The sequence below is a fragment of the Eucyclogobius newberryi genome, unplaced genomic scaffold (genome assembly GCF_026437365.1).
Source record: "Eucyclogobius newberryi isolate DKJ021-1_F unplaced genomic scaffold, fEucNew1.0.hap1 SCAF_24, whole genome shotgun sequence".
Classification (NCBI taxonomy): Eukaryota; Metazoa; Chordata; class Actinopteri; order Gobiiformes; family Gobiidae; genus Eucyclogobius; species Eucyclogobius newberryi.
Window position 1 is genome coordinate 185,955 of NW_027315879.1, and position 20,436 is coordinate 206,390.

Here is a 20,436-nt window from a genome sequence, read left to right on the forward strand (position 1 = left end):
CTCCTCCTCTTTCTCCTCAGCAAACTCTCCTCCTCTTTCTCCTCAGCCCGCTCTCCTCCTCTTTGTCCTCTTTCTCCTCAGCCCGCTCTCCTCCTCTTTGACCTCTTTCTCCTCAGCCCGCTCTCCTCCTCTTTGTCCTCTTTCTCCTCAGCCCTCTCTCCTCCTCTTTGTCCTCAGCCCTCTCTCCTCCTCTTTGTCCTCAGCCCTCTCTCCTCCTCTTTGGCCTCAGCCCTCTCTCCTCCTCTTTGGCCTCAGCCCTCTCTCCTCCTCTTTGGCCTCAGCCCTCTCTCCTCTTTCTCCTCAGCAAACTCTCCTCCTCTTTGTCCTCTTTCTCCTCATCAAACTCTCCCCCTTTCTCCTCAGCAAACTCTCCTCCTCTTTCTCCTCAGCCCGCTCTCCTCCTCTTTGTCCTCTTCTCCTCAGCCCGCTCTCCTCCTCTTTGTCCTCAGCCCTCTCTCCTCCTCTTTGTCCTCAGCCCTCTCTCCTCCTCTTTCTCCTCAGCAAACTCTCCTCCTCTTTCTCCTCAGCAAACTCTCCTCCTCTTTCTCCTCAGCAAACTCTCCTCCTCTTTCTCCACAGCAAACTCTCCTCCTCTTTCTCCTCAGCAAACTCTCCTCCTCTTTCTCCTTTTTCTCCTCAGCAAACTCTCCTCCTCTTTCTCCTCAGCAAACTCTCCTCCTCTTTCTCCTCAGCAAACTCTCCTCCTCTTTCTCCTCAGCAAACTCTCCTCCTCTTTCTCCTCAGCAAACTCTCCTCCTCTTTCTCCACAGCAAACTCTCCTCCTCTTTCTCCTCAGCAAACTCTCCTCCTCTTTCTCCTTTTTCTCCTCAGCCCGCTCTCCTCCTCTTTGTCCTCAGCCCGCTCTCCTCCTCTTTGTCCTCAGCCCTCTCTCCTCCTCTTTGTCCTCAGCCCTCTCTCCTCCTCTTTGTCCTCAGCCCTCTCTCCTCCTCTTTGTCCTCAGCCCTCTCTCCTCCTCTTTGTCCTCAGCCCTCTCTCCTCCTCTTTGGCCTCAGCCCTCTCTCCTCTTTCTCCTCAGCAAACTCTCCTCCTCTTTGTCCTCAGCAAACTCTCCTCCTCTTTGTCCTCTTTCTCCTCAGCAAACTCTCCTCCTCTTTCTCCTCTTTCTCCTCAGCAAACTCTCCTCCTCTTTCTCCTCAGCAAACTTTCCTCCTCTTTCTCCTCAGCCCGCTCTCCTCCTCTTTGTCCTCTTTCTCCTCGGCAAACTCTCCCCCTCTTTCTCCTCGGCAAACTCTCCCCCTCTTTCTCCTCGGCAAACTCTCCCCCTCTTTCTCCTCGGCAAACTCTCCCCCTCTTTCTCCTCGGCAAACTCTCCCCCTCTTTCTCCTCGGCAAGCTCTCCCCCTCTTTCTCCTCGGCAAGCTCTCCCCCTCTTTCTCCTCGGCAAGCTCTCCCCCTCTTTGGCCTCGGCCCTCTCTCCCCCTCTTTGGCCTCGGCCCTCTCTCCCCCTCTTTGGCCTCGGCCCTCTCTCCCCCTCTTTGGCCTCGGCCCTCTCTCCTCCTCTTTGGCCTCGGCCCTCTCTCCTCCTCTTTCTCCTCAGCCCTCTCTCCTCCTCTTTGGCCTCAGCCCTCTCTCCTCCTCTTTGGCCTCAGCCCTCTCTCCTCCTCTTTGGCCTCAGCCCTCTCTACTCCTCTTTGGCCTCAGCCCTCTCTCCTCCTCTTTGGCCTCAGCCCTCTCTCCTCCTCTTTGGCATCAGCCCTCTCTCCTCTTTCTCCTCAGCAAACTCTCCTCCTCTGTCCTCTTTCTCCTCAGCAAACTCTCCCCCTCTTTCTCCTCAGCAAACTCTCCTCTTTCTCCGCAGCAAATTCTCCTCCTCTTTCTCCTCAGCAAACTTTCCTCCTCTTTCTCCTCAGCCCGCTCTCCTCCTCTTTGTCCTCAGCCCTCTCTCCTCCTCTTTCTCCTCAGCAAACTCTCCTCCTCTTTCTCCTCAGCAAACTCTCCTCCTCTTTCTCCTCAGCAAACTCTCCTCCTCTTTCTCCTCAGCAAACTCTCCTCCTCTTTCTCCTCAGCAAACTCTCCTCCTCTTTCTCCTTTTTCTCCTCAGCAAACTCTCCTCCTCTTTCTCCTCAGCAAACGCTCCTCTTTCTCCTCAGCAAACTCTCCTCCTCTTTCTCCTCAGCAAACTCTCCTCCTCTTTCTCCACAGCAAACTCTCCTCCTCTTTCTCCTCAGCAAACTCTCCTCCTCTTTCTCCTTTTTCTCCTCAGCCCGCTGTCCTCCTCTTTGTCCTCAGCCCGCTCTCCTCCTCTTTGTCCTCAGCCCGCTCTCCTCCTCTTTGTCCTCAGCCCTCTCTCCTCCTCTTTGTCCTCAGCCCTCTCTCCTCCTCTTTGGCCTCAGCCCTCTCTCCTCTTTCTCCTCAGCAAACTCTCCTCCTCTTTGTCCTCAGCAAACTCTCCTCCTCTTTGTCCTCAGCAAACTCTCCTCCTCTTTCTCCTCAGCAAACTCTCCTCCTCTTTCTCCTCTTTCTCCTCAGCAAACTCTCCTCCTCTTTCTCCTCTTTCTCCTCAGCAAACTTTCCTCCTCTTTCTCCTCAGCCCGCTCTCCTCCTCTTTGTCCTCTTTCTCCTCGGCAAACTCTCCCCCTCTTTCTCCTCAGCAAACTCTCCCCCTCTTTCTCCTCGGCAAACTCTCCCCCTCTTTCTCCTCGGCAAACTCTCCCCCTCTTTCTCCTCGGCAAACTCTCCCCCTCTTTCTCCTCGGCAAACTCTCCCCCTCTTTCTCCTCGGCAAACTCTCCCCCTCTTTCTCCTCGGCAAACTCTCCTCCTCTTTCTCCTCTTTCTCCTCAGCAAACTCTCCTCCTCTTTCTCCTCTTTCTCCTCAGCAAACTCTCCTCCTCTTTCTCCTCTTTCTCCTCAGCAAACTCTCCTCCTCTTTCTCCTCAGCCCGCTCTCCTCCTCTTTGTCCTCTTTCTCCTCGGCAAACTCTCCCCCTCTTTCTCCTCGGCAAACTCTCCTCCTCTTTCTCCTCAGCAAACTCTCCTCCTCTTTCTCCTCTTTCTCCTCAGCAAACTCTCCTCCTCTTTCTCCTCAGCCCGCTCTCCTCCTCTTTGTCCTCTTTCTCCTCGGCAAACTCTCCCCCTCTTTCTCCTCGGCAAACTCTCCCCCTCTTTGTCCTCAGCAAACTCTCCTCCTCTTTGTCCTCAGCAAACTCTCCTCCTCTTTCTCCTCTTTCTCCTCAGCAAACTCTCCTCCTCTTTCTCCTCTTTCTCCTCAGCCCGCTCTCCTCCTCTTTGTCCTCTTTCTCCTCGGCAAACTCTCCCCCTCTTTCTCCTCGGCAAACTCTCCCCCTCTTTCTCCTCGGCAAACTCTCCCCCTCTTTCTCCTCGGCAAACTCTCCCCCTCTTTCTCCTCGGCAAACTCTCCCCCTCTTTCTCCTCGGCAAACTCTCCCCCTCTTTCTCCTCGGCAAACTCTCCCCCTCTTTCTCCTCGGCAAACTCTCCCCCTCTTTCTCCTCGGCAAACTCTCCCCCTCTTTCTCCTCGGCAAACTCTCCCCCTCTTTCTCCTCGGCAAACTCTCCCCCTCTTTCTCCTCGGCAAACTCTCCCCCTCTTTCTCCTCGGCAAACTCTCCCCCTCTTTCTCCTCGGCAAACTCTCCCCCTCTTTCTCCTCGGCAAACTCTCCTCCTCTTTGTCCTCGGCAAACTCTCCTCCTCTTTCTCCTCTTTCTCCTCAGCAAACTCTCCTCCTCTTTCTCCTCTTTCTCCTCAGCAAACTCTCCTCCTCTTTCTCCTCTTTCTCCTCAGCAAACTCTCCTCCTCTTTCTCCTCAGCCCGCTCTCCTCCTCTTTGTCCTCTTTCTCCTCGGCAAACTCTCCCCCTCTTTCTCCTCGGCAAGCTCTCCCCCTCTTTCTCCTCGGCAAGCTCTCCCCCTCTTTCTCCTCGGCAAGCTCTCCCCCTCTTTCTCCTCGGCAAGCTCTCCCCCTATTTCTCCTCGGCAAGCTCTCCCCCTCTTTGGTCTCGGCCCGCTCTCCCCCTCTTTGGCCTCGGCCCTCTCTCCCCCTCTTTGGCCTCGGCCCTCTCTCCCCCTCTTTGGCCTCGGCCCTCTCTCCCCCTCTTTGGCCTCGGCCCTCTCTCCCCCTCTTTGGCCTCGGCCCCCTCTCCTCCTCTTTGGCCTCGGCCCCCTCTCCTCCTCTTTGGCCTCGGCCCCCTCTCCTCCTCTTTGTCCTCGGCCCCCTCTCCTCCTCTTTGTCCTCGGCCCCCTCTCCTCCTCTTTGTCCTCGGCCCCCTCTCCTCCTCTTTGTCCTCGGCCCCCTCTCCTCCTCTTTGTCCTCGGCCCCCTCTCCTCCTCTTTGTCCTCGGCCCCCTCTCCTCCTCTTTGGCCTCGGCCCCCTCTCCTCCTCTTTGGCCTCGGCCCCCTCTCCTCCTCTTTGGCCTCGGCCCTCTCTCCTCTTTCTCCTCAGCAAACTCTCCTCCTCTTTCTCCTCAGCAAACTCTCCTCCTCTTTCTCCACGGCAAACTCTCCTCCTCTTTCTCCTCTTTCTCCACGGCAAACTCTCCTCCTCTTTCTCCTCTTTCTCCACGGCAAACTCTCCTCCTCTTTCTCCTCGGCAAGCTCTCCCCCTCTTTCTCCTCGGCAAGCTCTCCCCCTCTTTCTCCTCGGCAAGCTCTCCCCCTCTTTCTCCTCGGCAAGCTCTCCCCCTCTTTCTCCTCGGCAAGCTCTCCCCCTCTTTCTCCTCGGCAAGCTCTCCCCCTCTTTCTCCTCGGCAAGCTCTCCCCCTCTTTCTCCTCGGCAAGCTCTCCCCCTCTTTCTCCTCGGCAAGCTCTCCCCCTCTTTCTCCTCGGCAAGCTCTCCCCCTCTTTCTCCTCGGCAAGCTCTCCCCCTCTTTCTCCTCGGCAAGCTCTCCCCCTCTTTCTCCTCGGCAAGCTCTCCCCCTCTTTCTCCTCGGCAAGCTCTCCCCCTCTTTCTCCTCGGCAAGCTCTCCCCCTCTTTCTCCTCGGCAAGCTCTCCCCCTCTTTCTCCTCGGCAAGCTCTCCCCCTCTTTCTCCTCGGCCCTCTCTCCCCCTCTTTGGCCTCGGCCCTCTCTCCCCCTCTTTGGCCTCGGCCCTCTCTCCCCCTCTTTGGCCTCGGCCCTCTCTCCCCCTCTTTGGCCTCGGCCCTCTCTCCCCCTCTTTGGCCTCGGCCCTCTCTCCCCCTCTTTGGCCTCGGCCCTCTCTCCCCCTCTTTGGCCTCGGCCCTCTCTCCCCCTCTTTGGCCTCGGCCCTCTCTCCCCCTCTTTGGCCTCGGCCCTCTCTCCCCCTCTTTGGCCTCGGCCCTCTCTCCCCCTCTTTGGCCTCGGCCCTCTCTCCCCCTCTTTGGCCTCGGCCCTCTCTCCCCCTCTTTGGCCTCGGCCCTCTCTCCCCCTCTTTGGCCTCGGCCCTCTCTCCCCCTCTTTGGCCTCGGCCCTCTCTCCCCCTCTTTGGCCTCGGCCCTCTCTCCCCCTCTTTGGCCTCGGCCCTCTCTCCCCCTCTTTGGCCTCGGCCCTCTCTCCCCCTCTTTGGCCTCGGCCCTCTCTCCCCCTCTTTGGCCTCGGCCCTCTCTCCCCCTCTTTGGCCTCGGCCCCCTCTCCCCCTCTTTGGCCTCGGCCCCCTCTCCCCCTCTTTGGCCTCGGCCCTCTCTCCCCCTCTTTGGCCTCGGCCCTCTCTCCCCCTCTTTGGCCTCGGCCCTCTCTCCTCCTCTTCATCCATTCTCCTCAGCACGCTCTCCTTCTCTTTGTTCCTTTTGTCCTCTTTGTCCTCAGCCCTCGCTCCTCCTCTTTGTCCTTTTTCTCCTCAGCCCTCTCACCTTCTCAGAGCCATTGATGATGAAGTAGCCCCCAGGGTCCAGTGGACACTCGTTGAGTTCACACAGGTCTCTGTCAGTCAGGCCACTGAGGAGGCAGTAGGTGGAGCGCAGCATGATGGGGATCTTTCCAATGAAGGTCTTCTGATGCTGAGTCTGTAGCTGCTCCTCTCCTTCTTTGATGATGGTTTTGGTGATGTCCACATACAAAGGTGCAGAGTACCTGAAGAAGAAGACACACTGTGACACAGGTTAAGACTGCATGTTAAGGCCCAAATTTGGTTCAGAAGGTCCATAGGGGTTCTTAGAAAAGGTGGCGCTTTGAGCAAATCCACCTCCCACCGCCACTGCAAAAGTCTGCTTTAAAATCATTGTTTGACCCGACTAATCCCAAAGAGGAAGAACAAAAGACGGGTAAACAAGGAAGAGACAAGTCTGGTAACACTACGGGACAAAAGCAAACAAAGCTGACGGCCCAAGGTCCTATTAGAAAACAGTCCGCAGCACAAGCTAATGAAGCTAACGAGGCTAACATGGCTAATGAGCAATGTTCCCACAAATTTTTCACGTGTCTGGGCAAACACAAGCCCTCCGAGAACACCGAGGACCACTGTGAGCAACATCAGATGTGCCCCCTGTGGCCACACACTAGTATCACGCCTGTTCAAAACCATGGATCATAGCAAGTTACATTAAAATAATCAAATTACAGCAGCAATTTTCATTAGTTTTACGTCACAAAGGCGCTGGTACAGCTGGCAGCCCGGTGTAAACGCTCCGATCTTTTCTCACATTTTTTTCACACTTATTGTGCTTTATCTTTTGTAAATATTTGTTCTACTTTACTTGTACGATAGGGACACGCGCTGGAATCGCTTTAATTCAACTTGTTTTTGACTTGTGCGCTGGCTCCGAGCCCCCCCGGCCCCCCCGCGCCCTCCGGTCGCCGCCGACGTACAGTATGCCGCGGTACACGTTTATATAAAAGAGGAACTTCATGATCGATCGGGACACGCACTGGAATCGCTTTAATTCAACTTGTTTTGACTTTGTTCGGCTGGATTGAGTGTTTTCGTCCTGTCGTCGCGATGTGCCTCGACTCCGAGCCCCCCCGGCTCACCCGCCGGCGCCGGTGCGCGTTTACACAAAGGAAGAACTCCTGAAACTGCGGAGAACAGTCGTCTTACCCGGAGATCGTCACGTTATCCCGGCGGACATCCTTAGGAAAACACAGAGAAGCAGACGGGCTGGACGTAAACTCCGAGAGACAGTCGGTTCCTGCCGTAGTCATGGGTAACGTGAGGTCCCTTCAAAATAAAATGACGCAAATAGCGAGCCTCATGCGGTCCCAGAGGATTTATAGGGACAGCAGCGTCTTGATTTTCACAGAGACCTGGTTAACAGCAGAAATGCCAGACTCTATTGTAGGTTTGGACAATTTTCATCTGCTGCGGGCGGACAGAACGAGAGAATGCGGGAAGAAGAGAGGTGGAGGTCTGGCTGTATATGTGAACACAAGCTGTTGTAAACCCGAACACTGCACAGTGAAGCAGCAGCTATGTAACATGAGGCCATATTATCTACCCCGGGAGTTCTCACATGTGATTTTGATCGCAGTCTATGTGGCCCCGTCTGCCAATGCTGAATATGCTTGTGATGCACTGCTCTCCTGCACTTGTGGGCTGCAAACACAGCACCCACAGGCGCTCTTCCTCGTCTCTGGTGACTTTAACCACGCTTCTCCCTCTTCTGTTCTACCAACATACACCCAGTATGTTACCTGCCCCACCAGAGAGAATAGAACATTGGACTTGTTTTTTGCCAACACCATAGAGGCTTATTCTTCTTCCCCCCTCCCTTCCCTGGGCAGCTCGGACCACAACCTTGTACATCTGAGGCCTGTGTATGAACCCATCGTGCGCAGGCAGCCTGTGGTGTCCCGTGAGGTGAGGATGTGGTCTGCTAAGAGCGAGGAGGCTCTGAGGGACTGCTTCAGCACCACTATCTGGACTGAGCTCTATGGCCCACATGGGAAGGACATCAACACCATCACAGAGTGCATCGCGGACTACATCAACTTCTGTTTTGAGAACATTGTTCCCTCCCGGACGGTGCAGTGTTTTCCAAACAACAAGCCATGGATTAACCGTGAACTGAAGGCTCTGCTGAAGGAGAAGAAGAGAGCCTTCAGGTCAGGGAACAAGGAGGAGCTGAGGACTGTGCAGAAGGAGCTGAGGAGGAAGATCAGACAGGCTGAGGTCGGCTACAAGAGGAGGATGGAGGAGCAGCTGCAGCAGAAGAACATTCAGGGAGTGTGGAGAAGCCTGAAAACCATCTCGGGCTTCAAAATCCCCCCTGCCCAGAAACAGGCGGGTCTACAGTGGGTGAACGATTTAAATGCTCACTTCTTGAGATTTGATCGGTCACCCGCCCCTCCCCCTGCACAGCTGCATGCTCCCTCTTCCACAGCTGGACAATGCCTTGCATCTGTTCCTCTTCATTTCTCCGTGTGCAATTACTGTCGTGACACATGCAATGGTATTTATTTATTTATTTTTATCTTTATTATTTTTCCCCTCCATTCCTTGTTTGGAAATGGGAAGGTTTGTCTATGGGAGTTTTTCTTTATAAGATCTTCTACTGAGAGTGTTTTTCAAACTTCCTATAAGTGATCTGTTCTTTTCTTCTGTATCTACCTGCGTTGCACCAATGACATTTCCCAATGTGGGACAATAAAGGAATATCTTATCTCATCTTATCTTAGTTTACTTTTATTACAAGAAAATAGTCCCACTTAAAATGAAAAATACAAAAATCCACAGCCTGGCTGTGGTCCAGATCAATGATCTGATTGGCTGTGTAGCGTCCCCCGCGGTCGTCTGCGTGGACCGGTGTGCGGCCCGGCGCACCCGCGGTCCGCTGCGCTGCGGGACTAATTAGACTAATTGCTTAGTGAATATGAGTCTGATTGTAATAAAACACACAGCGGTATTGAAACTAAAAATATAGAGAACACGAGTTACACGACGTGTTCCCTGGACAGTGCTTCTACTGTCCACTAGAGTCTTCTACAGTGTGTCAAACACTTGCGCTTCATTCTAGATTGCTCCCGGTGGCCGTTTGGTAATCAGATTAGGTCTAATATTAGATATTAATTAATAAGTTTATGGTGAAAAAAATGTCCTGCGTGCCATAGATCTTCTTCTGTGCGCAGCTTAGAGGAAACAGTGCTAATGAGGCTAGAAAGCCCTATGCGGAGAGGCGTAGCGCCTCATCGCCGCAGACTTGGGGTCCCGCCGGCCCAGATGACGATGTCCCAAATAAGACGCAAAATGCAGCGTGATATGGTGTCTCTCAGAGCGGAAATGATAGTCGCCATTGCAGTCTGCTGCGTTCTCTGTTGCGGTAGCCGCTGAGCTGAAAGCCGAGCAGCATGTTTCAGACAATACGGACGATCTGCTGACAGTAAGGGCCGAGATGGAGGTGCCAGGGTAACAATGCTGGAGTCGGAGAACAATAATATGAAAAATAAGATCCTGGATTTGGAGTCCAGATCACGTCGTCCTAACCTGAGAATTGTGGGCGAAGAAGAAGAAGGAGGAAAGGATACAGGAAGCTTTTTGGAGAAAATTATTCCTGAGCTCCTTGATGACTCAGGAGTTCAAGTCCCCCCATCAAAATCGAAAGAGCACAGAGCGCCTGGGCAAACCAAGACCAGCAGCTGATAAACCATGTGGCCTGATAATGAGGTTTCTTAACGATTATGTGAAGGAACGTGCCGTGAAGGCTGCAAGGGTTAAAAGAGACCAATTTACAATAAAAAAAATACAACTTTTTGTTATTTGGGTCTACTTGGCAGGAAGTCTGAGGGCCACAGTTTGCACACCACTGCATTAAGGGTACGGCAAATGGGAAAGAGGGTCACTTTGTTCTGGTTGATGAAGAATAGAAAAACATACATACATCTCAGTGGAAAACCAGGGATCACATGTTGGGAATTCTGTTGGAAAAGTGTGTCTGGTTTCAAAGTGTCAAAGTGCTCATTACTCACAGGAAAATGACTGTTTGAGAGGATGTGGCAGCAGGAGGCAAACCACTATCATGTGTTTTGGGATTGTCCTGTTGTTCACAAGTTTTGGACTGAGATCAACAAAGTCTTACAGACAATTTATGACATCATCCCGGCGGCTAAAAAGGCAATCACAAAAAAATGGATGACATAATACACACCAACAATCAAGGACTGGACTAAAAACTCTTAATTAAAAATATATATATATATATTACACACACATTATCGTTTGACCCACAAAATCAATTTTTTTCAGCATTTTTCACAAAAAGAGTGGACAAGGTAAACAAGCCACGGGACCAAGACAAACAAAGCTTCCGACCCACTGTCCAATTAAAAAATAGTCCGACTTGCAAGTTAACAAGGCTAGCCATATTAGCGGGTTCAATGCGGCAGACCGAGACTCTTCTCCCGCGAGAGGACATGGTTCCGCCGGCCCAGAATCGCTCTGCTTCATCCTGCCGGAGGAAGGAGAATAGGTGACGCTGCACCAGTTAGGGTTCAGGATGTGTGAAATCAAATGCGAAATGCAGCGTAATATGGCGTCACTGGGAGCGGAAATGAGCAGCGATCGGACTGGCCCGACTCAACCAGTTTGAAAGCGACATGAGGGAGCTGAAACGGCGCATGCATCAATGAAGCTGAACAGTGTATTTCAGACAATCCGGATGAGTTGAAGGTGGTCCCAGAGCTCCTTGTAGGCTCTGGAGTTGAGGTCCGCCCATCACAACAGAAAGAACTCATCGCCTGGGCAAATCAAGACCAGAAACTGATAAACCACAAGACCTGATAATGAGGTGTGGGAAGGAAAGGGTTATGAAGGCTGCAGTGTTTCCCCCAGGATTTCAGAAGGGCACATACTCCTTAAAAGAGGCACACAAACAAATAAAGAATGATATAACTTTATAAACAACAATGTATTTATTTACATGCAATATTTGTGGTGGGTAGTGCAACAAGTCAATAAAAGATATTTATATTTCAATTATTGATAAGTGCTGTGAATTTGGTGACCCTGTATCAAATATATAAAAAGCTATTGAAGATTAATTTTCATATTACATCATATTCCATAAATAAAACACAAATAAAGCTTCATATGGAAAAAATAAAGCTTGCTGATGTGTCCATCATGGAGTATTCATTGTGTTATTCAAATTGTATCGCTCATTTGATGTTCCATTCCAGCTATAAAACATGTCCATTTTTGGTTTTGCTTTTTGATGACGGTCCCCAAGTACTCGTCTTGGCTCCGGCCGCCCATATGGAGCAGTGTAATTCCCTGCGCCCAAAATACGCACCTGATTTTTAAAAAACAAGGTTGTAGTCGATTGGCAGTGTAAATATGAGTATTTTGGCATGCGTATGATCTGTAAAGACTTTTGCGTTTAGGAACTATTGACCTCGGAAGTCCGAATCTGTGAATATGAAGGCAACTTTAGTTCGGTAAAGTTAGCGTCAACTGCTAACCAAACTATCGGCCACTACGCACAGCTGATAAATTAGGTGAGTGTTGCGGCTTTTGATTGATTCAGGATAAGGGTGTATTGGCCCGCTAAATAGGGCTGGAGGAAACACTGCATTGAGCAAAAGCGAACCAAGTAGGGCCTAAACCTAATGTCCACATTGTAATGTTTCTTGTGAGTGATTCCAGTAGCAGTAGGAGACAGAAAGCTGCGCACTACAGGGTTTTAGAGAGAAAAGGCGCAGACCACAGTTCCGAGAGCTAAGACTAACCAAAGACTAAACCAAAGACTAAACCACAGACTAAACCGAAGACTAAACCGAAGACTAAACCGAAGACTAAACCGAAGACTAAACCGAAGACTAAACCATTCTGGAGAAAAAAAAGACAGCGCACTTACACTTTACTATGGTACAAAATAAAGGTTGTGCTACCAAAGCTAGCGTCAACAGTTTCCTGTCCAGACTAAAGCAACTCCCCTTGAGATGAAAAAGTGTTCAAAATGATCAAAGCAATGCACATCTTTGAAATGCGGTGCAGTAGGGCAGATGAACTGCACCTTAGATGCCCCATGTCACAACCCTGACCTGTAGATCTGGATGCTCCTCAACTGCCTGGAGGAACGCCCTCTACTCTAGATGAACGGCTCTTCATCTGCCTGGACGAACTCTTATCTGCAAATAAACATCTGCAGCCTGTCTGTCTGTGGAAGTAGGATCCCTCCTTCACAGTGGTTCTCCCTGAGGTTTCTACTTTTTCCCAACAGGAAAATATGAGATATAGAGATAGAGATATATATATATATATATATATATATATATATATATATATATATATATATATATACACACACACACACACACACACACTCTATTCTATATTTCATTGTCACCCATGGAGGCAACTGCTGTTGTGGTTTGGGGCCTTACTCAAATAAAGAAAGTACAGAAAATACAGAAAGCGTACAGATATTAGCTATACTCTGGAGCAGCTTCACTGACTCTTCTATAGATTTATAAAACAGACACAAGACCAACTTTCACTTGAATTTACATTTTTTGTGAAGAATGTATCAAACTGGATTATTAGCAATGTTTTGTGGACTGTGTCATTGAAATGTGGAGGAAATTACAAATGGACAAGAACATGGCTGAGATGAGAACGAGGTAGTTTTATTTGCTTCACAAGAGGTCATTATTAAAGTTTTGGGTTTTTCTTTCTATGTTTGTTTCTTTCTTCTGTGTGTTTGTAATTCAGTCTCCCCAACACTCTATTTTGGCTGTAGCGGTGATGTTTTTTGGTTACAATATCACAGAGCAGTTCAAAGGAGGAGCACAGCAGACTTGGGCCATGCCTCCATCCAACCAAGATTAATGAGAAGCAAATCTGGGCCTTAATCTTCAAATTATCCTGTAGTGCGTAGTTGCCGTCACCGTGTTTTGGGGTCTTTCGAAAAGACTCCCCTTTGTGTCACAAATCATTTGCACAATAATTTCCCATTCTACATAGCACCACAGAGAACCAGTTGTATTGGTATGCTTTCAGGTCTGAGTGCAGTAGAGTCAAGCCAAGTCAAGACTAATGGAAAAGGGGCCATAGAGAGACATTTGGGATTCACAGCACTATAAGAAACGTGGAGCTTACGTGAGATTGCGGAGGCGTGCTTCATTGGGCATCATGGGAGAAGGCGCTCCATCTCGTTCCCAGTGTGTTGGCTTGGACAAGTAAATCTGCTCAAACTTCAGCAGGAAGCGTGGCTGGACATAGAGGCAAACACATGATTCAATAAAAAAGGAGGATATTGATCAAATTAGACGATTAGATTGATATAGGGTTAAGAGATGGGTGGGTTTGATACTCCAACAAAGTTTCTTTTGTCTTCTTAATATAATCCACAACCTTGGGTTCTTTTTTTAAGACATCAATTTAGGAGAGGTTTTTACCAAGTTGAAATGTTTCGGCTGCTTAACTGCAAGCCATCTTCAGCCTGACGGACCTGCCACAGCCTGACGGACCTGCCACAGCCTGACGGACCTGCCACAGCCTGACGGACCTGCCACAGCCTGACGGACCTGCCACAGCCTGACGGACCTGCCACAGCCTGACGGACCTGCCAGCTCGTCCAGGCATGCCACCTCAACAAGGTAAAAACATCTCCTAAATTGATTGTCTTTAAAAAAGAACCTAATAATAAGATACATCATTTGTAATCCATCAAAGATGTTCCAAAACCTGCCAAGTGATCAAGTATCCATTCACTGATGGACAAATGAAACAAAATGCAGAAATAGCCTTGGTTTAAAGAGTACAATCCCTCACAATGCCCCTCAGAGGCTACGAATACTGCCTACAGCGTAAAAGAATGTAGCTCCCTAAAATACTGTGCTACTATCGATCTTCATCTATCAAAGGACAAGTGTAAACTTGAAAGAGTTAAGAGAAGAGCAGCACGTTTTGCAACTTCCGACTATGATCGGAAAATTGAGGAATGTCAAAAACACGAACAAGTTGTCTTAATGTATAAGATCACCAATCAACTTCTCGCAGTGCTGCCCACTTCACACCAGCTGATCAAAGGCCCAGATCGAATCACCGGACCTTAAAGCCCAATACGACCCAGGATAAAAACTCCCACACACAGTCCCAGAATGCAACCAACTACCTGATAAAGTAGTTTTAAGCCTAAGCTGGCAAAACCATAACATCACTTTCAGTTTGCTGATTAAACAACCTGAACCAGAACCTGACAGCTCAGGTTCTGACTAGACCGGCCTCCTGCTGGTGCCAGAGTCAGGACTAAACATGGACCGGCCTCCTGCTGGTGCCAGAGTCAGGATTAAATATGGACTGGCCTCCTGCTGGTGCCAGAGTCAGGACTAAACATGGACCGGCCTCCTGCTGGTGCCAGAGTCAGGACTAAACATGGACCGGCCTCCTGCTGGTGCCAGAGTCAGGACTAAACGTGGACCAGCCTCCTGCTGGTGCCAGAGTCAGGACTAAACATGGACCGGCCTCCTGCTGGTGCCAGAGTCAGGACTAAACATGGACCGGCCTCCTGCTGGTGCCCGGAGTCAGGACTAAACATGGACCGGCCTCCTGCTGGTGCCAGAGTCAGGACTAAACATGGACCAGCCTCCTGCTGGTGCCAGAGTCAGGACTAAACATGGACCGGCCTCCTGCTGGTGCCAGAGTCAGGACTAAACATGGACCGGCCTCCTGCTGGTGCCAGAGTCAGGACTAAACATAGGACCGGCCTCCTGCTGGTGCCCAGAGTCAGGACTAAACATGGACCGGCCTCCTGCTGGTGCCAGAGTCAGGACTAAACATGGGCCGGCCTCCTGCTGGTGCCAGAGTCAGGACTAAACATGGACCGGCCTCCTGCTGGTGCCAGAGTCAGGACTAAACATGGACCGGCCTCCTGCTGGTGCCCGGAGTCAGGACTAAACATGGACCGGCCTCCTGCTGGTGCCAGAGTCAGGACTAAACATGGACCAGCCTCCTGCTGGTGCCAGAGTCAGGACTAAACATGGACCGGCCTCCTGCTGGTGCCAGAGTCAGGACTAAACATGGACCGGCCTCCTGCTGGTGCCAGAGTCAGGACTAAACATAGGACCGGCCTCCTGCTGGTGCCCAGAGTCAGGACTAAACATGGACCGGCCTCCTGCTGGTGCCAGAGTCAGGACTAAACATGGGCCGGCCTCCTGCTGGTGCCAGAGTCAGGACTAAACATGGACCGGCCTCCTGCTGGTGCCAGAGTCAGGACTAAACATGGGCCGGCCTCCTGCTGGTGCCAGAGTCAGGACTAAACATGGACCGGCCTCCTGCTGGTGCCAGAGTCAGGACTAAACATGGACCGGCCTCCTGCTGGTGCCAGAGTCAGGACTAAACATGGGGAATCTGTGTTTCAGTTTTATGCAGCTAAAATCTGGAACATTCTTCCTGAAGATGTGAGACACGTTCTACTCTGACAATGTTCAAATCTAAGCTAAAAACAGTTTTGTTTAGCTGTGTTTATGACTGAAAGGATTTTAATGCATTTTTGAATTGCCTTGTATATTAATTATGCTCTACAAAGAACTTGCTTTGCCTATTTAGCTGCGCGGATATTTATGTATTATGGAAAATAGTTTAAGGTCTGATTAGAACACATCTTCTAACAAAAGATTTACATCACTGTTGTGACATCTTGACCAAAAGGCGTGCATTTTTTTAACATCCTGATGCTTTGGCGAGAGCCTCCCCAGATTGATTCATGTGAAGAACTCAATTCGGAGGGAGACACGGCATGAGCCAACCCGCCCCAAAATAAAATGATCATCTCTTGACCCTCTTCAGGGTGTTCACTCGTGGTCCTTACCGGTTCCTCCACCTCCCCAGAGGTGTGCTGTGCCTCAGCCTGCAGGTCGATGGGCGGAGCATCCTCCACAATTCTCTGCACAGACATCTGGATAAACTCGTCGAAGGAATCCAGCTGCTGCCGGACCAGACCTTTCTCATCAAAATAGGAACTAAGAAGAAAAATATATATATTTATAACCAATACAATGAAGATTCAAATGAGGGTGTGAAAAAAGTACATTCTAGAAAAGAGCCTCCGGTTAATTTTACCATCTAAGTTCCAATTAAACTTTCTCCTGGTTAAAGTGCATATGGCAGGTTTACGATTTTGACTTTATTTGGAGTATTCATACCTGTTGTACATAAAAGTTATAATTTTACACCAATCGAGTAGGTAATTGTGGGGAAAACTTTGTCCTCAGGAGGTGACATCACAACAGGGATACGGATTCCAGTCGAAGTTTATGCAGAATTTACACAAACATTAATTCAACAAAATAAAGTTGCTCTCATATATTTTTATTGTTTCAAAAAAAAAAAAAAAAAAAGTGTCACATTAGATGAGTTTTTGCCCAGTGTTTTCTGGGTAATTTCTAGGGATGTGATCGGAAATCGGGCCCGATCACGTGGTTTCAGACTTCGAAATCGGATGTTACATCCCGATCAGTGATCGGATATATATTTTACTCTTATTAGTTTGATCAGCGCTACACATTTCAAGCTTATTATTAGTCTCTCACCTCTGTATAATGCATGAATGGATCGCGACATTTTACTGCCGTAAGGCCCACACTTTTACGGCAGTAAACTCTAAGTTTTGTTTTACGCCGTGCGACCCTGCATGTCCTGCGGATCCCACACAGCAGAGCGCGTCAAACAGATTAAGGAAAACATGCTCAATAACTGGGGCATCGACAAGTAACAGGTCGATGTAATTTTGCGCGACAACGCTGCTAATATGAAGAAAGCTATGGGTGAGACGGGGGTGCAGAGTGTGGGCTGATGGCGCGGCGTGATAAACACCGTGGCTCCCGAGGAAGAACACTCGCCCTTGGCTTACTCTCGATTCAAAGACATTCAGACGGATTTCATCAAGAAAAACATACATTTTATTATTTAAGCCAGAAGAGATTTAAGAGTGCAGTTCTGAACAGCACATTACTGGCCTTACTTTATGACACTTTCATTTAATACACACTTTGCTTATTTGTTTACATGCTGCTGGGTATTTTAAGTTAAGCTGCTATTTTTATTTAATTCAAATTTCGCACAATTATTTCTTATTCAAGCCACCTCATAGAAAGGTGCACTGTTAAAGTGTTAAAAAATAAAATAAAAACTGAGGACAACCTTGTTTATGTTGCATTTGTGCATTTTTTTAATGTGTTACAAAAGTATCGGATTGGGACTTTGTATCGGCAGAAACTCAAAATCAGATGACTTGGAATCAGAGCCGGGCCAAAAAAACCTGATCGGGACATCTCTAGTCATTTCCTAGTGTGACAGGACAGGTAGTGAAATTATAAACCTAAAAACATGTGTATTCTGTGATAAAACTTTTTTTTTAGTAAAATTCTAAATATATTTATCTTAACTGCATTTTAGTTCAATGAGTCATCCAACCTGTCATGGGCACTTTAAGTGCTGGTTTGGAGCTGGTTTAGTCGTGCCAAAGTACAATGTTTTTAGTCGACCAATGTGAGGAAAAATGACACAAATGTATGGTCATGGTGTGTGTTTGACCTGATAACGATCCAACAGGCCTCTTGCCACAGGTCTGGAGTGATCTCATCTTCATCTTCATCATACTGCGGATCTGGACACAAATACACCATTACAATAGGGCTCAGGATTGTGTCGTCAAACCTCACTGTTCTATTGGCCTTTTCCAACAGTACCGCCTCGACTGCTTTAGCACATTTCCATGTCGTGCTACCGCCTCAGACCAGGTACATTTTTAGTAAACTCTTCCCCCTTGGGCCAAGTCGAGCCAAGCAGGGACTAAACACAATGTCCACAGAATGTCCGCCGCTGATGTGTAATGTAATGAGTGTAATGTTTCTGCAGCAGGAGACAGAACACCGCTGTGTCCTCTGTAACCACAAGACAAAACTGTCCTGGTGAAAAAAAGACTAAAGCATCAGCCGATTCCTGTCCAGAGTAAAACCACTCGCTTTGACAAAGAGAATGACAGGAGCACTGCACAGTTTAGATGCACGTCCAAAGGGTTAGTATTCATCATGTTTGAAATGCAGTGCAGTGACTTCCGGGATCAGTTGCGGGCGTGTCTGGCTGAGGTCGTACCACGTTCAGAATCAAACTGGAAATTGACTAATTGAAGAGACTTTGGACAAGGGCTGCAGCTATCGATTATTTTAGCAATCAAGTAATCTATCGATCATTTTATTCGATTAATTTTTTTTTTTGTACATTCCATAAACCATTTAAAAACATATTTTATTAAAACATTAAAACATGTTTTATAATAAATGTTGTAGTAATAAAATAACAAATAAGGAGTTTCTGCTTAAAATGATATATTTTATTCTTAATTTCACATAAGTATGTCCCCAAAACAACAACATTTCACTTCAGTCCAAACTGTTCTGTTTGTAGAATATGAATTAGAAGAATTAGGGGTCTCGCTACGTACACGGATGGCCCGCCATCCGATTTGACATGGGGGGGAAATATTCTATCCCTAAAACCCAACTTTATCCCATATTTTAGGTAGCGCCATCATTAAAATACTGTTCAAATGGACAAGTCGAATGTTTATCACTTAATCACTTATTAGCCTACAAATGTCAGTGGGACAGGGGTGCCCATTGCGTCAATTGCGATCTACCAGTCGATCTCGGAGGCAGTGGCAGTCGATACCAAAGCAACGTTTATTGTCTGGCGCTAAGAGACAGTAGATGCACACGCTGAGCGACCAGTCCACACATGGAGGTCCCCAACAGCATGAGTGAACCACGAGTAACAATGAGCGCGAGCTGCGAGGAGCCTACAATTGTTATTTTGTCCGCTTTCTCAGAGAGTTTCTGCAGGAGCACACATGGAGAGGAGAGGGAGGCGAGAGAGGAGAGGGAGGGGCGAGGGAGGCGAGAGAGGAGAGAGAGGAGAGGGAGGGGCGAGGGAGGCGAGGGGGGAGAGAGAGGAGAGGGAGGAGAGGGAGGGGCGAGGGAGGCGAGGGGGGAGAGAGAGGAGAGGGAGGGGCGAGGGAGGCGAGAGAGGCGAGAGAGGCGAGAGAGGAGAGGGAGGGGCGAGGGAGGCGAGAGAGGAGAGGGAGGCGAGAGAGGAGAGGGAGGAGAGGGAGGGGCGAGGGAGGCGAGGGGGGAGAGAGAGGAGAGGGAGGAGAGGGAGGGGCGAGGGAGGCGAGGGGGGAGAGAGAGGAGAGGGAGGGGCGAGGGAGGCGAGAGAGGCGAGAGGCGAGAGAGGAGAGGGAGGGGCGAGGGAGGCGAGAGAGGAGAGGGAGGCGAGAGAGGAGAGAGAGGAGAGGGAGGCGAGAGAGGAGAGGGAGGAGAGGGAGGGGCGAGGGGGGAGAGAGAGGAGAGGGAGGAGAGGGAGGGGCGAGGGAGGCGAGGGGGGAGAGAGAGGAGAGGGAGGGGCGAGGGAGGCGAGAGAGGCGAGAGAGGAGAGGGAGGAGAGGGAGGGGCGAGGGAGGCGAGAGAGGAGAGAGAGGAGAGGGAGGGGCGAGGGAGGCGAGGGGGGAGAGAGAGGAGAGGGAGGCGAGAGAGGAGAGGGAGGAGAGGGAGGGGCGAGGGAGGCGAGGGGGGAGAGAGAGGAGAGGGAGGGGCGAGGGAGGCGAGGGGGGAGAGAGAGGAGAGGGAGGGGCGAGGGAGGCGAGGGGGGCGAGGGAGGCGAGAGAGGAGAGGGAGGGGCGAGGGAGGCGAGAGAGGAGAGGGAGGGGCGAGGGAGGCGAGAGAGGAGAGGGAGGCGAGAGAGGAGAGGGAGGAGAGGGAGGGGCGAGGGGGGAGAGAGAGGAGAGGGAGGAGAGGGAGGGGCGAGGGAGGCGAGGGGGGAGAGAGAGGAGAGGGAGGGGCGAGGGAGGCGAGAGAGGCGAGAGAGGAGAGGGAGGAGAGGGAGGGGCGAGGGAGGCGAGAGAGGAGAGAGAGGCGAGAGAGGAGAGGGAGGAGAGGGAGGGGCGAGGGAGGCGAGGGGGGAGAGAGAGGAGAGGGAGGGGCGAGGGAGGCGAGAGAGGCGAGAGAGGAGAGGGAGGCGAGAGAGGAGAGGGAGGAGAGGGAGGGGCGAGGGAGGCGAGGGGGGAGAGAGAGGAGAGGGAGGAGAGGGAGGGGCGAGGGAGGCGAGAGAGGAGAGAGAGGAGAGGGAGGCGAGAGAGGAGAGAGAGGAGAGGGAGGGGCGAGGGAGGCGAGAGAGGAGAGAGAGGAGAGGGAGGCGAGAGAGGAGAGGGAGGAGAGGGAGGGGCGAGGGAGGCGAGGGGGGAGAGAGAGGAGAGGGAGGAGAGGGAGGGGCGAGGGAGGCGAGAGAGGAGAGAGAGGAGAGGGAGGCGAGAGAGGAGAGAGAGGAGAGGGAGGGGCGAGGGAGGCGAGGGGGGAGAGAGAGGAGAGGGAGGAGAGGGAGGGGCGAGGGAGGCGAGGGGGGAGAGGGAGGCGAGAGAGGAGAGGGAGGAGAGGGAGGGGCGAGGGAGGCGAGGGGGGAGAGGGAGGCGAGAGAGGAGAGGGAGGAGAGGGAGGGGCGAGGGAGGCGAGGGGGGAGAGAGAGGAGAGGGAGGGGCGAGGGAGGCGAGAGAGGAGAGAGAGGAGAGGGAGGCGAGAGAGGAGAGGG

The 20,436-nt window shown here is 50.8% G+C and overlaps 1 protein-coding gene across 1 annotated transcript in view; it reads right to left on the reverse strand.

The window, feature by feature from the left end:
• The window catches only part of polr2b (RNA polymerase II subunit B), a 66,131-nt gene that overhangs the window by 41,908 nt on the left and 3,787 nt on the right, over nucleotides 1-20,436 (reverse strand). The window contains exons 2-5 of the mRNA XM_072459600.1: nucleotides 17,392-17,464; nucleotides 15,668-15,818; nucleotides 12,955-13,067; nucleotides 5,777-5,996 (exon numbers count right to left, since the gene is read on the reverse strand). Coding sequence (XP_072315701.1) covers nucleotides 5,777-5,996; nucleotides 12,955-13,067; nucleotides 15,668-15,818; nucleotides 17,392-17,464 — 557 coding nt within the window. The remainder of the gene's footprint in view (nucleotides 1-5,776; nucleotides 5,997-12,954; nucleotides 13,068-15,667; nucleotides 15,819-17,391; nucleotides 17,465-20,436) is intronic.